The sequence below is a fragment of the Ovis canadensis genome, chromosome 13 (genome assembly GCF_042477335.2).
Source record: "Ovis canadensis isolate MfBH-ARS-UI-01 breed Bighorn chromosome 13, ARS-UI_OviCan_v2, whole genome shotgun sequence".
Classification (NCBI taxonomy): domain Eukaryota; kingdom Metazoa; phylum Chordata; class Mammalia; order Artiodactyla; family Bovidae; genus Ovis; species Ovis canadensis.
In genome coordinates this window covers 55,450,256-55,470,481 of record NC_091257.1, presented here as the reverse complement: position 1 = coordinate 55,470,481, position 20,226 = coordinate 55,450,256, and the positions used below count along the sequence as shown (strand labels likewise).

At 43.0% G+C, this 20,226-nt stretch overlaps 1 protein-coding gene across 14 annotated transcripts in view; it reads right to left on the bottom strand.

Moving 5' to 3' along the window:
- KIZ (kizuna centrosomal protein) overlaps positions 1 to 20,226 on the bottom strand; it is an 88,020-nt gene that overhangs the window by 20,171 nt on the left and 47,623 nt on the right. For 10 of the 14 annotated variants that reach the window (XM_069546481.1, XM_069546486.1, XM_069546484.1 and 7 more), the window contains 3 exons: positions 14,225 to 14,375; positions 4,482 to 4,647; positions 3,553 to 3,612 (listed from right to left, as the gene is read on the bottom strand). In XM_069546481.1, coding sequence (XP_069402582.1) covers positions 3,553 to 3,612; positions 4,482 to 4,647; positions 14,225 to 14,375 — 377 coding nt within the window. The remainder of the gene's footprint in view (positions 1 to 3,552; positions 3,613 to 4,481; positions 4,648 to 14,224; positions 14,376 to 20,226) is intronic. The other 4 variants (XM_069546487.1, XM_069546482.1, XM_069546483.1 and 1 more) reach the window with 1 other exon arrangement.

The window sequence follows — 20,226 nt, the reverse complement described above, 5'->3', positions numbered from 1 at the left end:
CATCCCTGGATTCAGCTGAAGTAGAGGTGTGACATATATGCAGATTATATACTATTCTTGTATACACAAACCCACACACTCATAGATAATCCCCTTAACCTTTGATTTCGACGTAGAATCTTTAAGGTGAACAACTAGACTAATGAAAGGGTGGACTGTGTTAGCAAACAGATCAAAGGTTCACTCTTGCTCGTGGTTCACGGATGGATGTCTCTTCCAAGTCCTCAGCAGGTGCCTGTGCTGTGAGAGCAGCCGAGGGTCTGTGTTCTCTGGGTGCAGCTCTGCACCAGCTCCTAGCTCCCCAGGGGAGCTCCCTGGCCCCCACCACGAGGCACCCACCACACACCATACGGGGACATGGGGACCTCGCCAGAGAGGTCACCGGGAGCCCTTGCAGCTGCCATTTGGGCCTCTTCTTGGAGGGTTTCTTCATGAATATGAGAAGTTCCCAAAGTCCGTGAAGTTCTCTTCAAGATTCCTTTCTGATGAGGTAATGTCCTTTGGATTCAAATCTTCATTTGCCTTCTGATGTGGAAACTTCTGGCAGAAATGGATTCAGTGGGAGATGCTGTCCATGAGGACCCGTGGCAGCGCCGGGCTGGGCGGTCGCAAGTAGCTACCATATCTCTAGGAAAGCGAGCTGCTGTCAGGCTCCCAGGCCGGAGGTGCCCGGCGTCCCTCTGGGACCATCTCAGGGTTACTCCCTCTGTGGCACTGCCCCAGCCCTCCCACTTCTCCCCTCTGGGTTTCACGTGTGAGGTTCCTTTTAACTAGAGGCACAGGGATGAAAATGCTATGGCCGGCCAGTGGGGCCGGTGCGGAAGACCAACATAAGATGCACACAAAGATCATCGACGTAAACCACAGCTGACGTGGGCTGCGTGTCCAGTACAGGCTTAGCGCCTTCACGCTCCTGACCTCACCTCACATCTCATCTGGCTGGGCAAGAGGTCTGCTTTCCCAGGTCAGAGGCTCAGTGGGTGAAGAAACAGAGCAGGAAGTAAAGAGCTGGCTGACAGCAATGGCTGATGCCAAAGACTATCACATTTTCTTAACCCTCCGAGGGCAGCCTTGAAAATGTTCCTTTTCTTTGGAATATTCTAGAAGGACTGCAGCCTGTACAGATGGGGAAGCCTCAACAGAACTATTACAAAAGGGGAGGCTTCTGTCTTAATTCATACACCTGCCTTACTTTGTTGCTGCTCAGTCTGACTCTTTGTGACTCCATGGACTGCAGCACACCAGGCCTCCCTGTCCCTCACTATCTCCTGGAGTTTGCCCAAGTTCATGTCCATTGTGCTGGTGATGTCATCTAACCATCTCAACCACTGTCAGCCCCTTCTCCTTTTGCCTTCAATCTTTCCAAGCACTAGGGTCTTTTTCAGTGAGTTGGCTCTTTGCATCAGGTGGCCAAAGTACTGGAGCTTTAGCTTCAGTATCAGTCCTTCCAATGCCTTACTTTACCAAAGGCCAAATCTCCAAATAATCATGCAAGACACAAACATTAATGAAGAGATCAAGATCAAGAACTCAGAGATCAAAGTAGCTGTAACGATAGATACAACCACAGCAGAGCAGAGCTGAGGCGCCCAAGGCCTCCGGCAGGCATGTGAGGGGAGGTGCCGAGGAGGGGGGTGTGGTTGCTGGGGCAGAACCACAAGGTCCCCACTAAGAAGATGCTTCAGACAGCTTTTTCACATTTTCCAGGTTATTTTATATCTACTTCTTTGGCCTATAATAGGCACAAAGCATTTTTTTTTTTTTTTTTTAGCTGCCAACTACTGACAGATCAATGACAGATTGTTGGAATTATAATTTAATTAAAAAAAATCTTCATGGCAAATAACCTACTTTGAGGCACATCACACCTCTTCTTGCATGAAGAGACGAAAGATTTGAAACACTGATACTTAACTATCTCCTCTCTTATTAGGAAATTCTGAGATATACAGAGGACACACTGGAAGTTCCAGGGGTGGGGGTGAGTGACACGGGTGATGGGGTGAAAGGGCGCAGACTTCTGGTTATAAAATCAGTAAGTCCCGGGGATCGAATGCACAGTGAGGTGACTATAGTTAACCCCTCAGGACTGTACCTAAACACTGCTGAGAGGAAACCTTAAAAGTTCTAGTAAAAGAAAGAAAACCTGTAACTGCATGTGGTAAAGGACACTAGTGAGGCTGACTCTGCCCAACATCCTGCAGTGTCTACGCACAGTGACTCATCACGCTGCGCACCTGACACGGTATGTTGCATGCCAGCTCGCCCTCAGTTAAAGAGTCCTCTGGGGAAATCACACCTGTGATCCCCCCACCTAATGTGGGGATACCGACTCACCACAAGGGGCGTCTGCAAAGAGTGCTGAGCAGACAGGGATCGAAAGGAGACAAGGGGACTTCCTGGTTCCCCAACAGGAACTTGTGATTCGAACTGAAGCAAATTCAGAGGTCGTTAGATATCCTGCACTCAAAGGCAGATACTGACCTTCTGGATGTCTGTAGTTTGGGAACATCTACACTTTTATTAATTCTACTAATAAAAAAACAAACAGGGAACTCTATCAGAGTTTTCTTAAAATGAAGAATAAAAATCCAATAAACATATCACTGGGAAAACATTTCAAGGAAAAGAAAACCTCTGTATTTTGGAGTGAAATATTATCTGATGCAGAACATATACAATAATTGCTCCACTATAAACTCCTTTTTCAAAATTGGAGTTCATTGCAGACACATGGGTTCAGAATTCATCATCAGGCCATGAATCGTACTGCCATAAAAAAAAAAAAACTGTTCTCTTTGCTGATAAACAACAAAACTAACTCATATGCAGATGCATGCCTCAGTACCTCGGTGCAATGGTGTATTTACTTGTATAAATATTTAAAGTCAGACCTTTGAATTTATAATGAAGTAGCACACCACTTTACAAAATAAGGTACTAGTAAATTTAGATGTATGACAAACAGAATTCTGATCAGAATACTAATTGCTGCTGTTGATATTCTAAAACTAAAAAAAGTAATGACATTCAGATTTCATCTAAATAAGCCGAATACATGTGCAGAAATCTTAACAGATCCTAACGAAATCTTACTGCTAAAATTTGTAATTGATCAGATGGGCTTTGTAACTGAGACACAAGCAGCTTCCTGTCTGGCACTTTTTTTCCTGCTTTTTTAAAAAAAATAATGATATAGTCAATTATTACAGGAAAGAATAGAGGAAATCAGACACATCTGTAGTTGGCCATATAATGACTGGTGTCCCCATGGGGACTGGCCTTTATACAGAGGCAGGCACTGAAAGGCTCATGGGGGTGGGACGCTCGCAAGTATAAATGTGCAACAATTCTTAAGCACTCAGCAGACCTGAGTATTTTCCACCTCCGTTTGTGTTAACCTAAGCTCACCACACTCTCAGGTTGGAGCTCCTGCTCTAGCACATGGTACTGAATCTGCCTGCTCTTGGCGGAGTCCACAAACACTAACCTAAACTGTTCTGGTTACAGAAGAAAGTAGAATTCCAGGTCCTCAGGCAGCCGTGAACTTACCTGTGATGGGCATCCTCGCTGCCACGCTTTCTTCTGTGCTCTCTTCTCTGCTCTTATCTTCTAAAAATGGAACAAGTGATAATAACAATGTATTTCAAGGTTATACTGATGGACTGGCCTTTGTTTGGTTTTTTAGTTGCCATTCCTTTTAACTGCACTGCTCCTTACCTTCTCTTTTTGGTTAGTTTGTTTCTTATCTGAAATACACTGTACCTAGAAGAAATCCTATTCAAAAGCTAAGGCGTCTCTACTCTGCTTTCATAAAAACAGTTTAGCCTGACATCGATCATATTTGGGTGGGGCTTGCTTAACATATGTGGGCCTCAGGTCTAGCACATGGACTTCTGACCTCATCCCGGGCAGCTCACATCCCGGACAGCTGACAGTGGTTTCCTGGCACATCTTACCAGTAACACTAAAATAATCACCATTTCTAGAGGCTAAAAATTGGTAATAAAACTTGGGGGGGGGGTCATAAATTCATTGATTCTTAATTATTTGTTTAGATTTTTATAAGGCTGTATTATAATTTAAAAGAATATTAATTATGAGTAAATTCTATTAAGTGATATAAAAAACTTCACAGTACTTCATGGAATTCATCTTAATGGAATCATCTCCATCTTTGTGGGATGATCAAAAAAGTACCTACTGTCAGCTGTTAATTCTGTTTATAATTCATAGCTTTATAAAAACTAATTTCATTGGAAAATCAGCAGAACTGAAGACCTACAATTATGTTTCCCATTCTTCTCAGACTTCAGGTGTTTTCCTGAAGTGGAAGGTGGTATAAAACGAGTAATGTACCACGCATACTGAATCACAGGCATTGCTTAGCAGCTTTATTTTATGGGCACACTTTGAGAAAGAGGGGGGCACACTGATTCTGAACGCAGTTCTGCTGCAGACAAACCCTTAACAATAGCTACCTTGTTCCGTCGTAGTAACGCCTTTGGGCCACAGAATGGGTTTTTCATTCCTTATTCCACTTTCGTCACTAGGCGTAGATGGCAAACTGCAAGATGACTTGCTGCTGTGAACAGCCGACCTGTTGTCATGCTTTTCTGCGAGATCTTTTTTCAATAACGCGGTTGGCTATAGGGTTTAAAAGAAAGCACAAAAAATTAACAAACTGTGGTCACACTCCCCTTGGTCTCAGAGATCAGCCTTCAAATATTATTTTACATCAAGCTTTACTTGAGATTTGTCGCCTGACATTTAACCTACATGAAAATGTCTTCAAGATAAAGTAACACTAGGCTATTTTCCAGCATAATTTAATTCTTCACGATAATTTACACTCACAAGGAGATGTTTTCTGTGGACTGTAGTGTGGTGTCTTTTTACTTGGGAAGGATGTGTGTGAGTCGTGACTAACTCCGTTAAACCCAGGTGGTACAGCCCAGATCCATTTTCTCATGGCCTGAATTCTGTCTTTCAGGCACATGAGACAGAGTTGGTTTGGATTGAGGAGATTTGGAAAAATGTGACCTTACAGTATTCTCATTCTTCAAATGACCCCCAAACTTTCCCCAAAAGGAGGATTGTGGAAGGACTTGGGGGCTGAGGAGGGTACACTGAAGCAAAGAGAGACCTGACCTCTCTGGAAACCATAACCTTCAGTCAAGGATATGGACACTGCACTTTGCCACCAAGTCGGCCAAGGAGCTCAGGAAACTCAGCGGCCACACAGCCTGTCTGCTTCCTCCAGGCACGGAATGGGCTTACCTGTGTCACCCGAAGTGTCCCGGGCAGGGAGGTGGGTGGAGATCTGATCATAGCCAATGCGAGACGTAGAGAAAATGTGGCAATTTATAGGATAGGTTAACACCTGTGACACTTCACGTCTGGGTCAGCATTCTTCCCTCAAGAATTAAAAATACACTGGTGACCAGAGCTGAACAACCAACACAATGTCACTGTCTGGCTGCCAAGGCACGTGTCTCTCTCTCCTCCGTTTGGAGTGGAAGACTGCTTAGCAGTGCCGACCTCTCCCTGGGACATGATGGCAGCAGTAAACCTACTGTGTGGGGAATGGACCTGAGGCCCTGCAAGTGGACGTCAAGGGGGAGCTGGGCACAGTCTCTTCGGCCATCTTCTATCCAATCGCCAAGTGGTAACAATGTTAGTGTCAGGTGAACACAGGGGAAGATTCTACTCTTTGCTTGTCATCGTAAAAGGATATGAAGCTTTGACAGGGAGAATCACTGAGGCGGAACCTCAACGACTACCTGGTGAGTTTGGCCAAGGCCACTGTTATCGGCCTGGACATCCCAGCAAGGTGCTTGCCTTTGGCTTTCCCCTCATTTTGAGATCTCCACCCATCCTGATCTAATTGAATCTGTTCCTGTAGAGAGCAGGAGCCTCCTCTGTGCACCCAATAATCCTAGCTATATGGAAAGCATTTCAGAAGATGAACAAAAAGAATTGGCCTAGTCTCTGTAGTTAAAGCTCTAATTTCCTTTTCCTGATATCTAAAATAATCCAAACATTCTGACAGGGCCTCAAATATGTATTTCTTATTTGTATTATCATGAGACTTACCTGGTGGCTCAGACGGTAAAGCATCTGCCTACAATGCAGGAGACCTGGGTTCAATCCCTGGGTTGGGAAGATCCCCTGGAGAAGGAAATGGCAACCCACTCCAGTACTCTTGACTGGAAGATCCCATGGACAGAGCAGCCTGGTAGGTTACAGTCCATGGGGTCGTAAAGAGTTGGACACGACTGAGCAACTTCACCTAGAGCACCTTTGTATTATCTCATACAATAGCTATAAGTGATAATTTCTTAGCGTGACTTCACAATAGCCACTGTCTGAACCCATGGTTTAAGAATAAAGTTGTTAGAAGCCTGTTGAGGGTTCCTATACTTTCTACTGTGCAATGTGCAAACAGAGGAGACTGTCCTGGATGGTCAGTGACTCAGACAACTTAACTTCTCACTAGTCCCTGGTGATGACACATAAGCTATCTGTTTTACACATCCCTTTCCTATAAGAACTTCTTTTGCTTCAACTGGGTTCCACCTGGGCTTCAAAAGAACACAGACTAAAGTATTATAGCTACAAACATCTTTCTAACAACCCCTTGTAAGCTTGGTGAGAGGACCACCAATGCCATCATCTCTACCTGGAGCCCTTTTAAAAATTTTTACCATGTTAAGTGTTGGGCACTCTACAGGTTTCATTTATTTTGTATATTTTATCCCATTTTCGTTACTACTTAATACTCGTATCTCTGGGATTTCTCTTAGCTTTTTGATAGGAACATTTAAAGATAATTCTAGAGGTAACTCTTCAGAGATAACTACTTTATATCTATATGGGTTTTGATGGATGGTCAAATCACAGCATGAGAATGGTTGATCTGACTCTGCTGGACCATGAGGCCAACAGAGAGGGCAGATCTGCCCAGTGGGTCATCTGCAGAGGAATTCACAAGATAAGTCCCTCACAGGGATGGAATCATGACAAGTTGGGACAGAAACAAAAGTCAGCCTTAGCTAAGGATGGGTCAGAAGGTCCATTCAAAGATCAGTCAAAACCAACTTATACAGAATCAGGAAGAACACCTGTGATACCTACTCAAGATGTTTGCAGATCTTTGAAAGGGTGCATTTCTAAGAAGGCCCCAGATGGAAGGAGTTTGCAGAGTGACGCTGACAACATGCACCCATACCCACAAGGAACCAAAGCCCAGACGAGACTGAGCAAGCTGCCATGCATATGCCACCTGGGACTGAAGGGCTCTGCAAAGCGAGACTTTCTATCTGAAAAATTCACCAAAGATGGACCTTTTGATGGTGCTTATGAATGGCCCATGCTTGGGTTCCATCTGATCCATTAAGCAATAAAGGCTTTTTCTCCTCTCATACATTCGGAGCCAGTCTGGGACAGTGAGGAGGGGTGGGGTGGGGGGCTGGAGACTGTCTCATGGTTTTCAGCACTCTGCAGCCTAAGTCAATACCAACAAACTAGCTCCTCACTGTTCTAACCTTCCCAGAGGCCAGGAGAAAGCACTTAGAAATTCAATACCAAAGTATACACTATCTGCAGGATGAGTGAGGAAGACATCTCCATATTTCAGATCTCATGGAACATACACCATCCTATGAATTACATTCAGCAGGACACCTAGAGTTAATTGCCTCAATTTCTCTAGGATTTTCTCAAAGTTCAGTTTAAATGCAGATCTTTCTAAGTCTAAAACCCTAAGAGTCACCTAGGCTAACTCTAAATTTATATCTCCAAACTCAGCAATTGTGATATTCAAATGCAGAAATCGATAAATGAAGATATTAATGGAAGAGGCTTGTATCCAAACACCATTAAGAAAAGTGAAAGATGAAAATGAAACTGCCCAAACTATTATAGCAAACAGCAAAAATTTATATAGGGAGTTCTCAAAAGTCAGTAAGAAAAAATATGACTAACCTGATAGAAAAATGAACAAAGAATGTGAACTGGCAAATTATAAAAGAAGAAATACAAAAGGCTAACAAATAGGGAGGGGAAAGAGTTTGATCTCAGTTGTAATATAAAGGTCAGTTTAGTTCAGTCACTCAGTTGCGTCCAACTCTTTGTGACTCACGGACTACAGCACGCCAGGCCTCCCTGTCTATCACCAACTCCCAGAGTTTACTCAAACTCATGTCCATTGAGTCAGTGATGCCATCCAACCATGTCATCCCCATCTCCTCCCACCATCAATCTTTCCCAGCATCAGGGTCTTTTCTAAGGAGTCAGTTCTTTGCATCAGGTAAGCAAAGTATTGGAGTTTCAGCTTCAGCATCAGTCCTTCCAATGAATATTCAGGACTGATTTCCCTTAGGATGGACTTGGATCTCCTTGCAGTCCAAGGGACTCTGAAGAGTCTTCTCCAATACCCCAGTTCAAAAGCATCAATTCTTTGGCACTCAGCTTTCTTGGTCAAACTCTCACATCGATACATGACTACAGGAAAAACCATAGCTTGACTAAATGGACCTGTGTTGGCAAAGTAATGTGTCTGCTTTTTAATATGCTGTCTAGGTTGGTCATAGCTTTTCTTTCAAGGAGCAAGTGTCTTTTAATTTCATGGCTGCAGTCACCATCTGCAGTGATTTTGGAGCCCCCCAAAATAAAGTTTGTCACTGTGTCCACTGTTTCCCCATCTATTTGCTATGAAGAGATAGGACCAGATGCCATGATCTTAGTTTTCTGAATGTTGAGGTTTAAGCCAACTTTTCTACTCTCCTCTTTCACTTTCATCAACAAATTGATGAAAGATCACTAAAGAGTGATGAGCTCTTTAGTTTCTCTTTGCTTTCTGCCATATAGGTGGTGTCATCTGCATTTCTGAGGTTATTGATATTTCTCCTGGCAATCTTGATGCCAGCTTGTGCTTTATCCAGTCCAGCATTTCTCATGATGTACTCTGCATATAAGTTAAATAAGCAGGGTGACAACATACAGCCTTGATAGACTCCTTTCCCAGTTTGGAACCAGTCTGTTGTTCCATGTCCAGTTCTAATTGTCGCTTCTTGACCTGCATACAGCTTTCTCAGGAGGCAGATAAAGTGGTCTAGTATACCAATCTCTTGAAGAATTTCCCACAGTTTGTTGTGATTCACACAAAGGCTTTGGCATAGTCAGTAAAGCAGAAATAGATGTTTTTCTGGAACTCTCTTGCTTTTTCAATGATCTGACGGATGTTAGTAATTGGATCTCTGATTCCTCTGCCTTTTCTAAATCCAGCTTGAACACCTGGAAGCTCACGGTTTAAGTACTGTTGAAGCCTGGTTTGGAAAATTTTGATCATTACTTTGCTAGTGTGTGAGATGAGTGCAATTGTGTGGTAGTTTGAGCATTCTTTGGCATTGCCTTTCTTTGGGATTGGGATGAAAACTGACCTTTTCCAGTCCTGTGGCTACTGCTGAGTTTTCCAAATTTGTTGGCATATTGAGTGCAGCACTTTCACAGTATCATCTTTCAGGATTTGAAATAGCTCCACTGGAATTCCATCACCTCCACTAGCTTTGTTCATAGTAATGCTTCCTAAGGCCCACTTGACTTCACATTCCAGGATGTCTGGCTCTAGGTTGGTGATCACACCATTGTGATTATCTGGGTTGTGAAGATCTTTTTTGTACAGTTCTTTTGTGTATTCTTGCCACCTCTTCTTAGTATTTTCTGCTTCTGTTAGGTCCATACTATTTCTGTCCTTTATTGTGCTCATCTTTGCATGAAAAGTTCCCTTGGTATCTCTAATTTTCTTGAAGAGATCTCTAGTCTTTCCCATTCTATTGTTTTCCTCTATTTCTTTGGATTGATTGCTGAGGATGGCTTTCTTATCTCTCCTTGCTATTCTTTGGAACTCTGCATTCAAATGGGTATATCTTTCCTTTTCTCCTTTGCCTTTTGCTTCTTATTTTCATAGCTATTTGTAAGGCATCCTCAGACAACCATTTTGCCTTTTTGCATTTCTTTTTCTTGGGGATGGTATTGATCACTGCCTCTTGTACAATGTCATGAACCTCCATTCATGGTTCTTTAGGCACTCTGCCTATAAGATCTAATCCCTTGAATCTATTTGTCACTGCATTTGTGTCAAATGAACACACACAAAAATTGGCTATCATCTGCACTTATAAATCTGGTGTCCAAAAAAGGTGGATGGTATCGGGTTCCATAAACAGTGCAGAGAACTGATATTTTCATCCATTCCTGGTAAGGGATGACCCTGCCAGGGTGAGTTCTAGCACTGCAGAGCAGAAGCCTGGGAGATGCACAGACACTCTGACCTAAGAGATCTACATCTAGGAACTCGTTCTCAGGAAACAGCATGAGAAGTAAAAAAATGAGCTCTCAAATATTCTTTGAAACTTTTTCACTAGAGAAGAAATTAAAAACAACTTAAAATGTTCAACACCAGGAGCCTGGTTAAAGAGACAGTGGAAGGGCCACACAGGGGTCTCTGTGCAACTGTCAGAAAGGATGGAGAGCATGTGATGGTGTGAAAGGAGGTTTCCTCTGTGACATGGTGTGGGGGGCAGGTCACGGAGGCCATCCACACACACAGCACAACCCATGTTTGTCAATATATTAAAGACCACACATCTCAGTGTCAACAAAGTTCTATAAGAGATCTGGGTAACAGGCAGTTGTCTTGTCTTCTTTCTGTTTACCTTAATATTTCAAGTTTGTTTTTTTCTTGCTATGTTTTTTAGAAAATGAAAATATATGTTAGCTCTACAAGAATACAGTTTCTGCAATGGGTGGTACAGAGATAAAATGAATGTGATAAAAAAGGTTTTTAATAAGATAAAAAACCTTCATATGGAAATCAGTGTTATTAATGCAGATACAGAAGAGCAAGAGAATGAAAAACCAGGGATGTTGACAGCATGGCTGTTCCCCTCATACACAGATTTAACTGACCCTTCCTCAAGAACCTTGCACACCAGAAGTAATCGTTCAGTGTCCAAACGGAGGTACAAGTGTCATCACTGAAGCTGTATGTGGGTTATAGGAGAGGAAGAAGACAGTATCAAAGCAGCAATGAAAAGAAAGGGCAAGTATTCACACAAGCCAGTGAACGAGTAGTCAAGAGAGGAGGATGGCATCCCAGGTCACCATTTAGGGAGGGGGCAGGGACTCCCCAGGCTGATTCCACCTGCTCTGTGAATGACACCGGTGGGCTGGGCTGCTCTGCCTGTGGACGCTTCCCTGGGTGGAAGCAGGCACCACTTAGGAGAAAAGCAGTATTAAGGCACTTGGTATTTTAATGAAGCACCCAGCTCATTTTTTTTTTCCACATAGAGTAATTACAGATTTTCCTGATTTAAAAGCATGCAGCTCAATTATGTAATTGCCTAATAGGTTATGCGGGTGCTGTGGATCTTATCTGGTCTCGGAGGGACATAATCCGAGTTTTGGCAGCTTTAATGATGTATTTACTCAGGAGACGGGATTGACTCCAGCTGACGGCGAGGGACCCACAGGTAAACATCATTTACATGTGGCTGTTTAATTAGCCATTTACCCAAGAGATCAAAGTAAATATTTCTCAGCTTCATTAGACTCTTAATCAAGTGATTTCTACTAGAGGTTTCTTAAATTTTGAAAACCTCTTACTTAAAAATTTTTTATCTACAGAGAAATATTTAACCGGATTATTTACTAAATATATATACGGTCAATAAAGGACAACAAGTCAAAGACACTTGACTGTGCTGATTTGTAACTCTAATGGTCCTAGAGCCCAGGAAAGCATTCTGTCCTCACATCTGCCAGGCTTGTCCTGCCCACGTCACTTGGGTGGGCGAGTCTTTAGGGCTGTGTGAGTCTTTAGAGCTGTGCTTTTTTTCAGTCACAACCTATTTAGAAACTGCCTGCTTGCTTCTATTTATAAGGATGGGTTTTGTCATTTATTTATTGGTAATTTTTATGGTTGTCACTAGATGGTGATTTAAAAAGGAACAAAATACCTACTAGGGCAGGTAGAAGGTTATTTGACTAATGAGCTATCAATTGGGCACCCCTCTTCCTATTAATTATGGAGTTATTATTTGAAAAATTATTGGTGAACTGGTTGTCTGGAACTTGGAATATGTTTTCTAATATAAACACCACCTTAAAAAAAAAAGACAAGGAGATGGTAAATGGCAATACTGTAGACTAATGCTTATTTTGTCCTTGATGTGACTAAGATATGGTGTATCTGCAGTGAGTATGAATGGAGAACAATGTCGTTACAAAACAGAAGTAAATACAATGGATAATAAAACCTGAAAACAAAATCCTTATTAGGATCTACATTTATCAATAGATACGAAAAAGAATCTAAAAAGCAATGGTTCTGTTCTTCCTAAAGAACACAGTTCTTTCTTCAAGAGCATTTACAAGGACAATGCCATACCACAAACAAGACAAAACTGAGGGTTAGTTACGGAGTCACATGCAGCGCAGTAAAATGAAAATGTGTTCAGGAAGGATGTGCACAAGGTTACCTTTGAAAAGGGCAGGATCTGTGAGGGGCGCCCAGGGGCTGTATCTCTACCTGCAATAATCCACTCCAGAAGGAGAATGGGGAGAAAGGAGACGAGCAGGGAGAGAAGAGCAAGGGTAGGGGCAGGGGCAGAGGAGAGAGGGGCGGGCGAAGGGGTGGGGAACTGCAGAGTGCAGGGTAACACACATGCAGACAAGGGTCGGTGGCTTCACTGCGCTGCTCCATGTGTGTATGTGCGAAATGCTTAAAGTCCTTCTGCTCTTTTCTAATTAGAGGGCTGAGGGAGGGGGTGTTGGGCAGGGCTGAAGGTGCTCTGAAAGGCTGGAGGGCAACACAGAGGTTCTGGACAGGGCTGCAAAACAGGCTGTGGCTTTGGGACAGAGGGCAAGGACTGCTTCCAGAGAGGGCTCCTATGGAATCCTGAACTTTGTGCATAATCAAATAAAGAAGTATTAAAGCCAGAAAACTCTATGTTATATAGAGAGTTAAGCATGTGTAAGGGTGAAAACACTTACTTGGAGGGAATTCCCTGGTGGCCCAATGTTTGGGACTCCATGCTCTCACTGCCTTGGGCCTGAGCTGGGTCTCTGGTTAGGGATAAGATCCACTAGCCAGATGGGCCGCTCTGGACCTGAGTTTCTGCCCTCCAGCCCCACCCACTGCACCTCCCTGGGAACTGGCTCCATGACTCTGGCCCAGCATGACCTGCTCTACCTGTGCAAGTGCTCAGTCCACTCCCGACTGTCCCGCTGAACCATGGCTGGGTGCATCCTTGGCTGTCCCCCTCCCAGTCAGGAGGACATACCATAACTAAAATGATTAGTTATGACATGATTTAGTCAGGGACTAAATTCCCTGAGGCTCTCTTGCAGCCTGGCTCAAGGGGTTCTGCAGCTTCCCAAACTCTGCTGAACCCGTGAACACCTCTCCTGAGCTGGGCCAGACCCTGTACAACTTCTGGTCCCAGTCCCCAGCTGTAGTCTACTCCTCAGCCGTGACAACGGCTCTGTTTCCTGGGAAAGTGTGCACTTTCTCAACCTGTTCTTTGACCCCTAAGTCCGTCACCCACCCCCTCAGAGCCTGCTGAAATCCTGCCTGGCTTTTCAGGGTTACCTTCGCATGCCACTCGGCTCCCTCAGTCATCAGGTCTGCCCGCCCTGCTTCTCCAGATGCCTGGCTCCCCTTCTGGAGGGTCTAAGCCCTCTGCCATGTTCCTACTGCAGACACCCACTCTGCCATCCCCCAGAGGAGGGGCCACATGGGATTTCTCTCTCTCTCCCCCATAGATCTGGGCTGCCACCTAATCCACAGAAGTGGACAAATACATATTTGCTGAGCTGGCAAAAATGACCACACAGTATGTTTAAAAGATGGTGTAGAGAAAGAAAACCAGAATTCTCCAAGAGGCTTCTAAGCTCCCTCGATAAATGTTGGCGTAGGTATGTTTAATTAGGTTACCTCTAGGCCCTGAGTTAACTAACCTTATGTAAGAAAGGACCTGAAATGCCTACATAAAACACTATGCAAAAGGTTTGAGATCAAAGTTCATCCAACCAACCACAAAAGCTCACTTTACATTTACATTTTTCAAATATGTTAATCATCGTTAAGGACGTTAACTATTTTCTCAAATGACTAACTTATACAATTTGAAACTTATTTTAAAGAATAAAAAGTATTAACCTTTGTCCTCTGATCCAGTTTACTAACCAGGAAAACTTCAGACAGCTTCGCTACTTCCTCTTCTTGGACAGAAGTATCATGTCCTTTCAGGGTGGCAATATGTTGACCTGATCGTGTCCTTAATAAGCCTGAGGCTGGTGCTTGTTCAAACCTATGAAACACAATTAGGAGTCCCATTAGACATGTGCAATGCTGGGTGACTTATGAGTCTCCTATACTGTTAAAGATCCCCACAATCATGATAGGAGAAGACAGTTTACACAGAAGTCTGGAACCTGATATAATCTGGGATAAGGGGATTTCCAGAGTTCAGGTTTCTTTTTGGGGGTTAACTTTCATTTTATTTTAGTTATGATATCATTGATAGATCAGCATTCTCAACTCTGTTTGCACCCTGGGACCACCCGGGGGGTTTTGCATCATCTAGGTACTTCATGCCACTGCTTCAGAGTTCAGGAAAACTAGTCTGGTGGGGGGGAACCCAGCAAATTGAGACTTTCTTTAAGACTCTCAGAGCAATTCTGACGTGTGGCCACTGTTTCTAACTAGTGCAGAGGTGGTCAGGCTCCTCTTAAATGTAAAGCAAAACAACAGTTCGTATCTCCACCTCAATTAGTTTATTCTTATTATACTCTTGCAGTGCATTCAATATTTTTTTTAATAAGTTACTATTAGGAAAAAGTCCAATGTAAGCCTATATTGCTGCCTATAATATAGTATTTAGATACTAAACAGAAGAAAAAATGTGCTATATTTCAGGCCGGAGGCAGGAAACACATCAGATGAGCCTGGAGCACCTTGTCCCAGGAAGTGAAGAAGCTCTCGGACCCTGAGTTGTGTGAACAGGTCTCAGGGGTTGTGCTGAAGAGGCACCCACTGGCCAAAGATGAGATAGTGTGAGAGCCAAAAGAACAATGACTAATATGGACTGGAACGTGGTGCATGTATAAAAATACATGAGTTCATTTAAAAGATAAATAATAAAAAACCTTTGGATTCAGCCTGGAAAAGGAAGGAAATCCTTGTCACAGACTACAACATAGATGTACTACAGCATGACATTCTACTCCATTATATAAGCCAGTCACAAAAAAGCAGTATGATTCCACTTACATAAGATGCCGAGAATAGTCAAATTCAGAGGCAGAGTAGAGTGGTGGCTGCCAGGGGCTAGGGGAAGGAGGACTGGGGACTTGTTTAATGGGGACAGAGCTCCAGTTCTGTAAGATGACAAAGCTCTAGAGATCTGATGCACAAAAATGTGAATGTACTTAATGCTACTGAACTGTACACTTAAAATGGTTAAGGTGGTAAACTTTTTGTTTATGTGTTTTTACCACCAAAGTATCAACCAACCTTTGGATGCTGCTAGAGAAACAATTTGTTATTCTGGAAACTGATTAAAGAAAGGGATGGAGTCAAGCATTTGTCCTGCCTTTGTGGTCAACAACAAAAAACACAAATTAAAAAAAAAAATCAGAGTTACCAAGTAGTTGATGGGAAAAGTGTTTTCAATTAATGGATGCAAAGAAAGGGCTGCATTAGAAAAGTCACTGTTTTTGAAGTCCAAATTAATGAATGCACCTAGGAAATGATCCTAATGTTGAGGAAACTGCATAATGGAAGCTTTGAATCAGAGGTACCCGTCTGCCAGTGCTCAAGTCCTCAGCCCAGTCCAGGGAGCACACACGAAGGGACGAGCAGTCATGTGCCGCCTGAGGAGGTGAAGTAAGAAGGACCAGCACTGCCTGTGATGGTGTTCTGCCAGAATAAGCTGCCTGGAATATAATTCTGGATCCCGATCCAACCAGCAGTTTATAGTTTACATTTGGATCCTGATTCAAAGACTGCAAATGTAGACAGACTGCTTTTGAGAAAACCAAAGAAAACTGACAAGGACTAGGTAACAAAGAATTTTCTTAAGTGGTCAAGTATTAAATACTTGTATGTTAGAGATGTATTTGTGAGAGGAAAAAATGCTGTCTGTTTTAAACTAATGAAGAAAAAGTGTGGGTGAGGGAAAGAGAGAAAACAAGACTAGCAGAATGTTGGCCACTGTGGGTCTGGGACTTCATTAGAGTCACGCCTACTTCTGTAGATGTTTAAACATGTCAAAGCGAAAGTCAAGTTGCTCAGTCATGTCCAGCCCTTTGCTACCCCATGGACTGTAGCCTATCAGGCTTCTCCATCCATGGGATTTTCCAGGTAAGAGTACTGGAGTGGGTTGCCATTTCCTTCTCCAAAACATGTCAAAGTATATACTAAAAATCTGTGTACCAGTATGTGTAACTTACTTGGAAATGCATAAAAATAACAGATTGGAATTGATGGATGGATGGATGGAAAATAGATTTGGGAGTGTAATAAAATGTCAATGGTAGAAGCTGGATGGTAGGTATGTTGGCATTACAGTTTTTCTCACTTTTCTGTATGTTTGGAAATTTTCATAATAAAATGGGGAAAAAGTCTAGGAGTAATTCAGAACCTTTAAAAAGAAATCTTAATTGTTATAAGATTTGGCCTGACCTAACCCTTGCTATTCCCCAAGACTTGAATAAAGTGGGATGCATCACTGGAATCCTTGAACTTAATTTAAAAACTTCCCCAGATGATTCCAAGTTTCCTGGCTGGTCTGGTAGGAAGCCCCTTGAGCAACTTGTCTCTCCTGGTGACATCTAGATCTCACCAACGTCATAAAGCTTCCAAGTCCTCTGTTCTGTTCTATGTCAGTGAGTTACCCTTTGCATTTGCATCTGGGTTTACAGTGATTTCCCTCCCAGGAAAACGTACGCACGGGCCATTGTCAAATTCTAGTCTAGTCAGCAGGTATATTTCTCATAATGAGTAAAATCGATTGTTTCTATCTAGAAAGCATATTTAGTTAGGTTGAATTCAACTTGAAAACAAGTTTAATGAGGATGAGTTAGTTGGGATGCACTGACTTATCAGACACCAGCCTCTGGTGACTGAGACACATGGTTTCTGCAGAAGCAAAGCCAAGGGCAAGACTCTGTTTACTAACACCTCTTCCAGCTGTAACCATCCTTTGTGTCCTGGCATGAAAGCACTAGCTGAGGTTTTCTGTAATTATTACACTTGCTTCATAAAAGGAGAAAACCCACAGGCTCAAAAAGCAAATGAACTTCTGGAGGAGAAACAGCATCAGAATCTGTGACTTCTGAGTGGCTAAGCCAACACCTGGCAACCAGGAGGGTTTGGGCCATGGTGGACCCTGCATGGAGTCCTGCCCCTGGTTCTACACAGACAGACAGAATTAGAACATCTACAGAGCAGTTCAGAGGACTTAAAGGAGTTTTTTTCCTCTTTTGTCCACTTCACTTTGCAAAGTTTCTAGTATCAACGTCACATAGGAAAAAAAAAAAACCAAAGCATGATGTCAGCTCAATTATATACTCCTCTAATTATATTACTCCTCTAATTAAAAATAGATTTTAAAGTCTATAATTAATTTCATATACTTATAATGGTTTCCAATGAGGAAACTGCAATTTAAGCAAAGGTACCAGCATTTCCTAACTATAACTGATTTACAACAGATGGGTAATCTGACCAAAGTTTTAAATGCAGACAAAATAATAAATATCTTGAATTTTATTCTGAACATAAGCAGAATAAAATAGATTCTACATACTATACTCCAAATCCTATAAACCTGACAATTTTTCAGCATTAGTTTGAAAGCACAATGGGGCGAATGTATCTGAAAGGAGCAACGGACAGAGACAATTAATTGCACCTGGAAAAGACATAAAATCATGGGTAGTTTCATTACAGTTTCCATAGAAGACAAAGTGATTAAACAATCACTTTCATGTTAAAATATATTTTCCAGGAGGAAATAACAATTTTTTTTAATCAACTGCCTCAAATGACATGCATCATATTTTGAAAACTCATAATTGTCTAAAATAACAACTTACTAGTAACAGTAAGCCTTTCACATGAAGGTCTTATAACATTTAATCCCAGATATAACAAAAATCAGTAATAACAATAATAATGATGATAGGAATGGTTTTGTCCTTTTTTCTTTGAAGAGGCTTCTTTTTGTGATAGAGAATTCAGAAATCTATCTTTCCAATCTATGCTGTGGACCAGGTGTCCCATTTTCTGGATGGAACGGAAGCAAAGGGACGGATGTTGCTTGCCGAGGTTTGGTCAGGGGCACAAGCAGGGCCATGGCCACATAAAACACGGCTCTATTTACAGGCTTTCAGGAGCCCATATGATGTTAGAGTCTTCCCATTCTGCCCAGTTGACATCAATGTCACTAGCAATTGAGAAACAGAAGTAGATGATTCTCTTCAAATCTGTGTTTCTGGAAGGACCAGCTGACAGCTTCGGTCTAAGGGCTCTCCCCGGCAGATAGGAATACCCCATTTAGGGAAATACCTAGCAATACCTTGCCTGTAATGCAGAAGACCTGGGTTCAATCCCTGGGTTGCGAAGATCCCCTGGAGGAGAGCATGGCAACCCACTCCAGTATTCCTGCCTGGAGAATTCCATGGACAGAGGAGCCTGGTGGGCTACAGTCCATGGGGTCGCAAAGAGCTGGACACGACTGAGTGACTAAGCACAGCACTAGGAATACCTCCTGGGCACTGAGGACACAGGAGGTGGTGAACATGCGGAGGGCAGGGGAGCGTGATGCCGGGATTAAGACCTGTTAGGAAGGACTGGCAGCTAAGACCTGACTGCCTGTCTCTCAAAGGTCAGGTAGACACCTGGGGCTTTTTCTGAGGCTAGAGAGGGAGGCAGTGGCAATCAGTGTGCAAGGAACAGCATCCTCAGTCATGACATGGGGTAATTCTGATTATAACAGACCACAACAGTGACTTCAGGAACCATTCCTGACTTCTTTATCTGGCTTTAAAAAATGACTGTGGCAGAGACACAGTTCTGAAGGCTCCAGATATTAATTTTAAAATTTGTGTTGGTCATAAAGAAAGATCATTTCTTCTTGGAAGGCTGATTTATACATAACTGTAGATCGATAGCCATGGAAAACACAACCCCTCATAATGGGAACGGACGCTCTGTTTATGCATGTTGAGAAACTGTAACAAACGCAGGCCGAGTGGGTGGAGATGGCATATCTTATCGCCATGCCACAGTCTGGCAGCCCAGGTTAAGAGAGTCACATGATGAATCACCTAGTCTAACAACTCAGTCCACAGAGAGAATTATGAGTGCGTATACGCCTTCATGCGACATACCACCACTGTGGTTTATGCCAAACAGTATATCAACAGACACAGAACACGGTGAGAAAGAAGTGGGGGGTCCAGCTGAAGAGCCTTACTGCATACAATCACCAAATGGCCAGAGAGACTCCTCCCTAGCCAGCTTCTCCTACCCTTGTAAAGGGCATTTTAAGACTGCCTTTATCTTCACTTCGCATGATAAAAAACATGAAAGAGGATTTCCATGCATCACCCTTCACTGCTGTAAGCTGGAAAGCTACTGACCAGGACAGGCAAGTCCCACATTCTCTGTAGTGTGGAGATCACAGCAAGATTCAGAAGCGGATGTAAACACGTTCAGCACTGGTGACCCTCACTCTGCGATCTGTGGGATGGAATCCTGTGATCAGCCATGTTTTCTTGGGACAAGGTCCTTTTAGAGACCATTACCCTGACGGCTCCTCACGCCCTGAAGGGACCCGATTCGGATTTATGGATTTACGCCGAATTCCACTCTGAAAACCACGTTATCCTGCCTGTTTATATCCTTATACAAAAGAGTCTGCATGACACACAGAAAGGACAGCTGACACCAGATGTAAGACAACCAGACCTGAAAGCCATCTCACTCTCCCAGCCAGACAAGGCCCTTTCAGGTGGGCGGACCACACCTGAGCAACCATTTGTTCTTGGCCAGAAAACGGTGGGGACAGACTTCAGTGACGGGAGTTCACTTCAGTCAGTCCTCCAAATAAAAACCAGGGTAAGGACACTGGTAACATTCATGCACCCATGAAT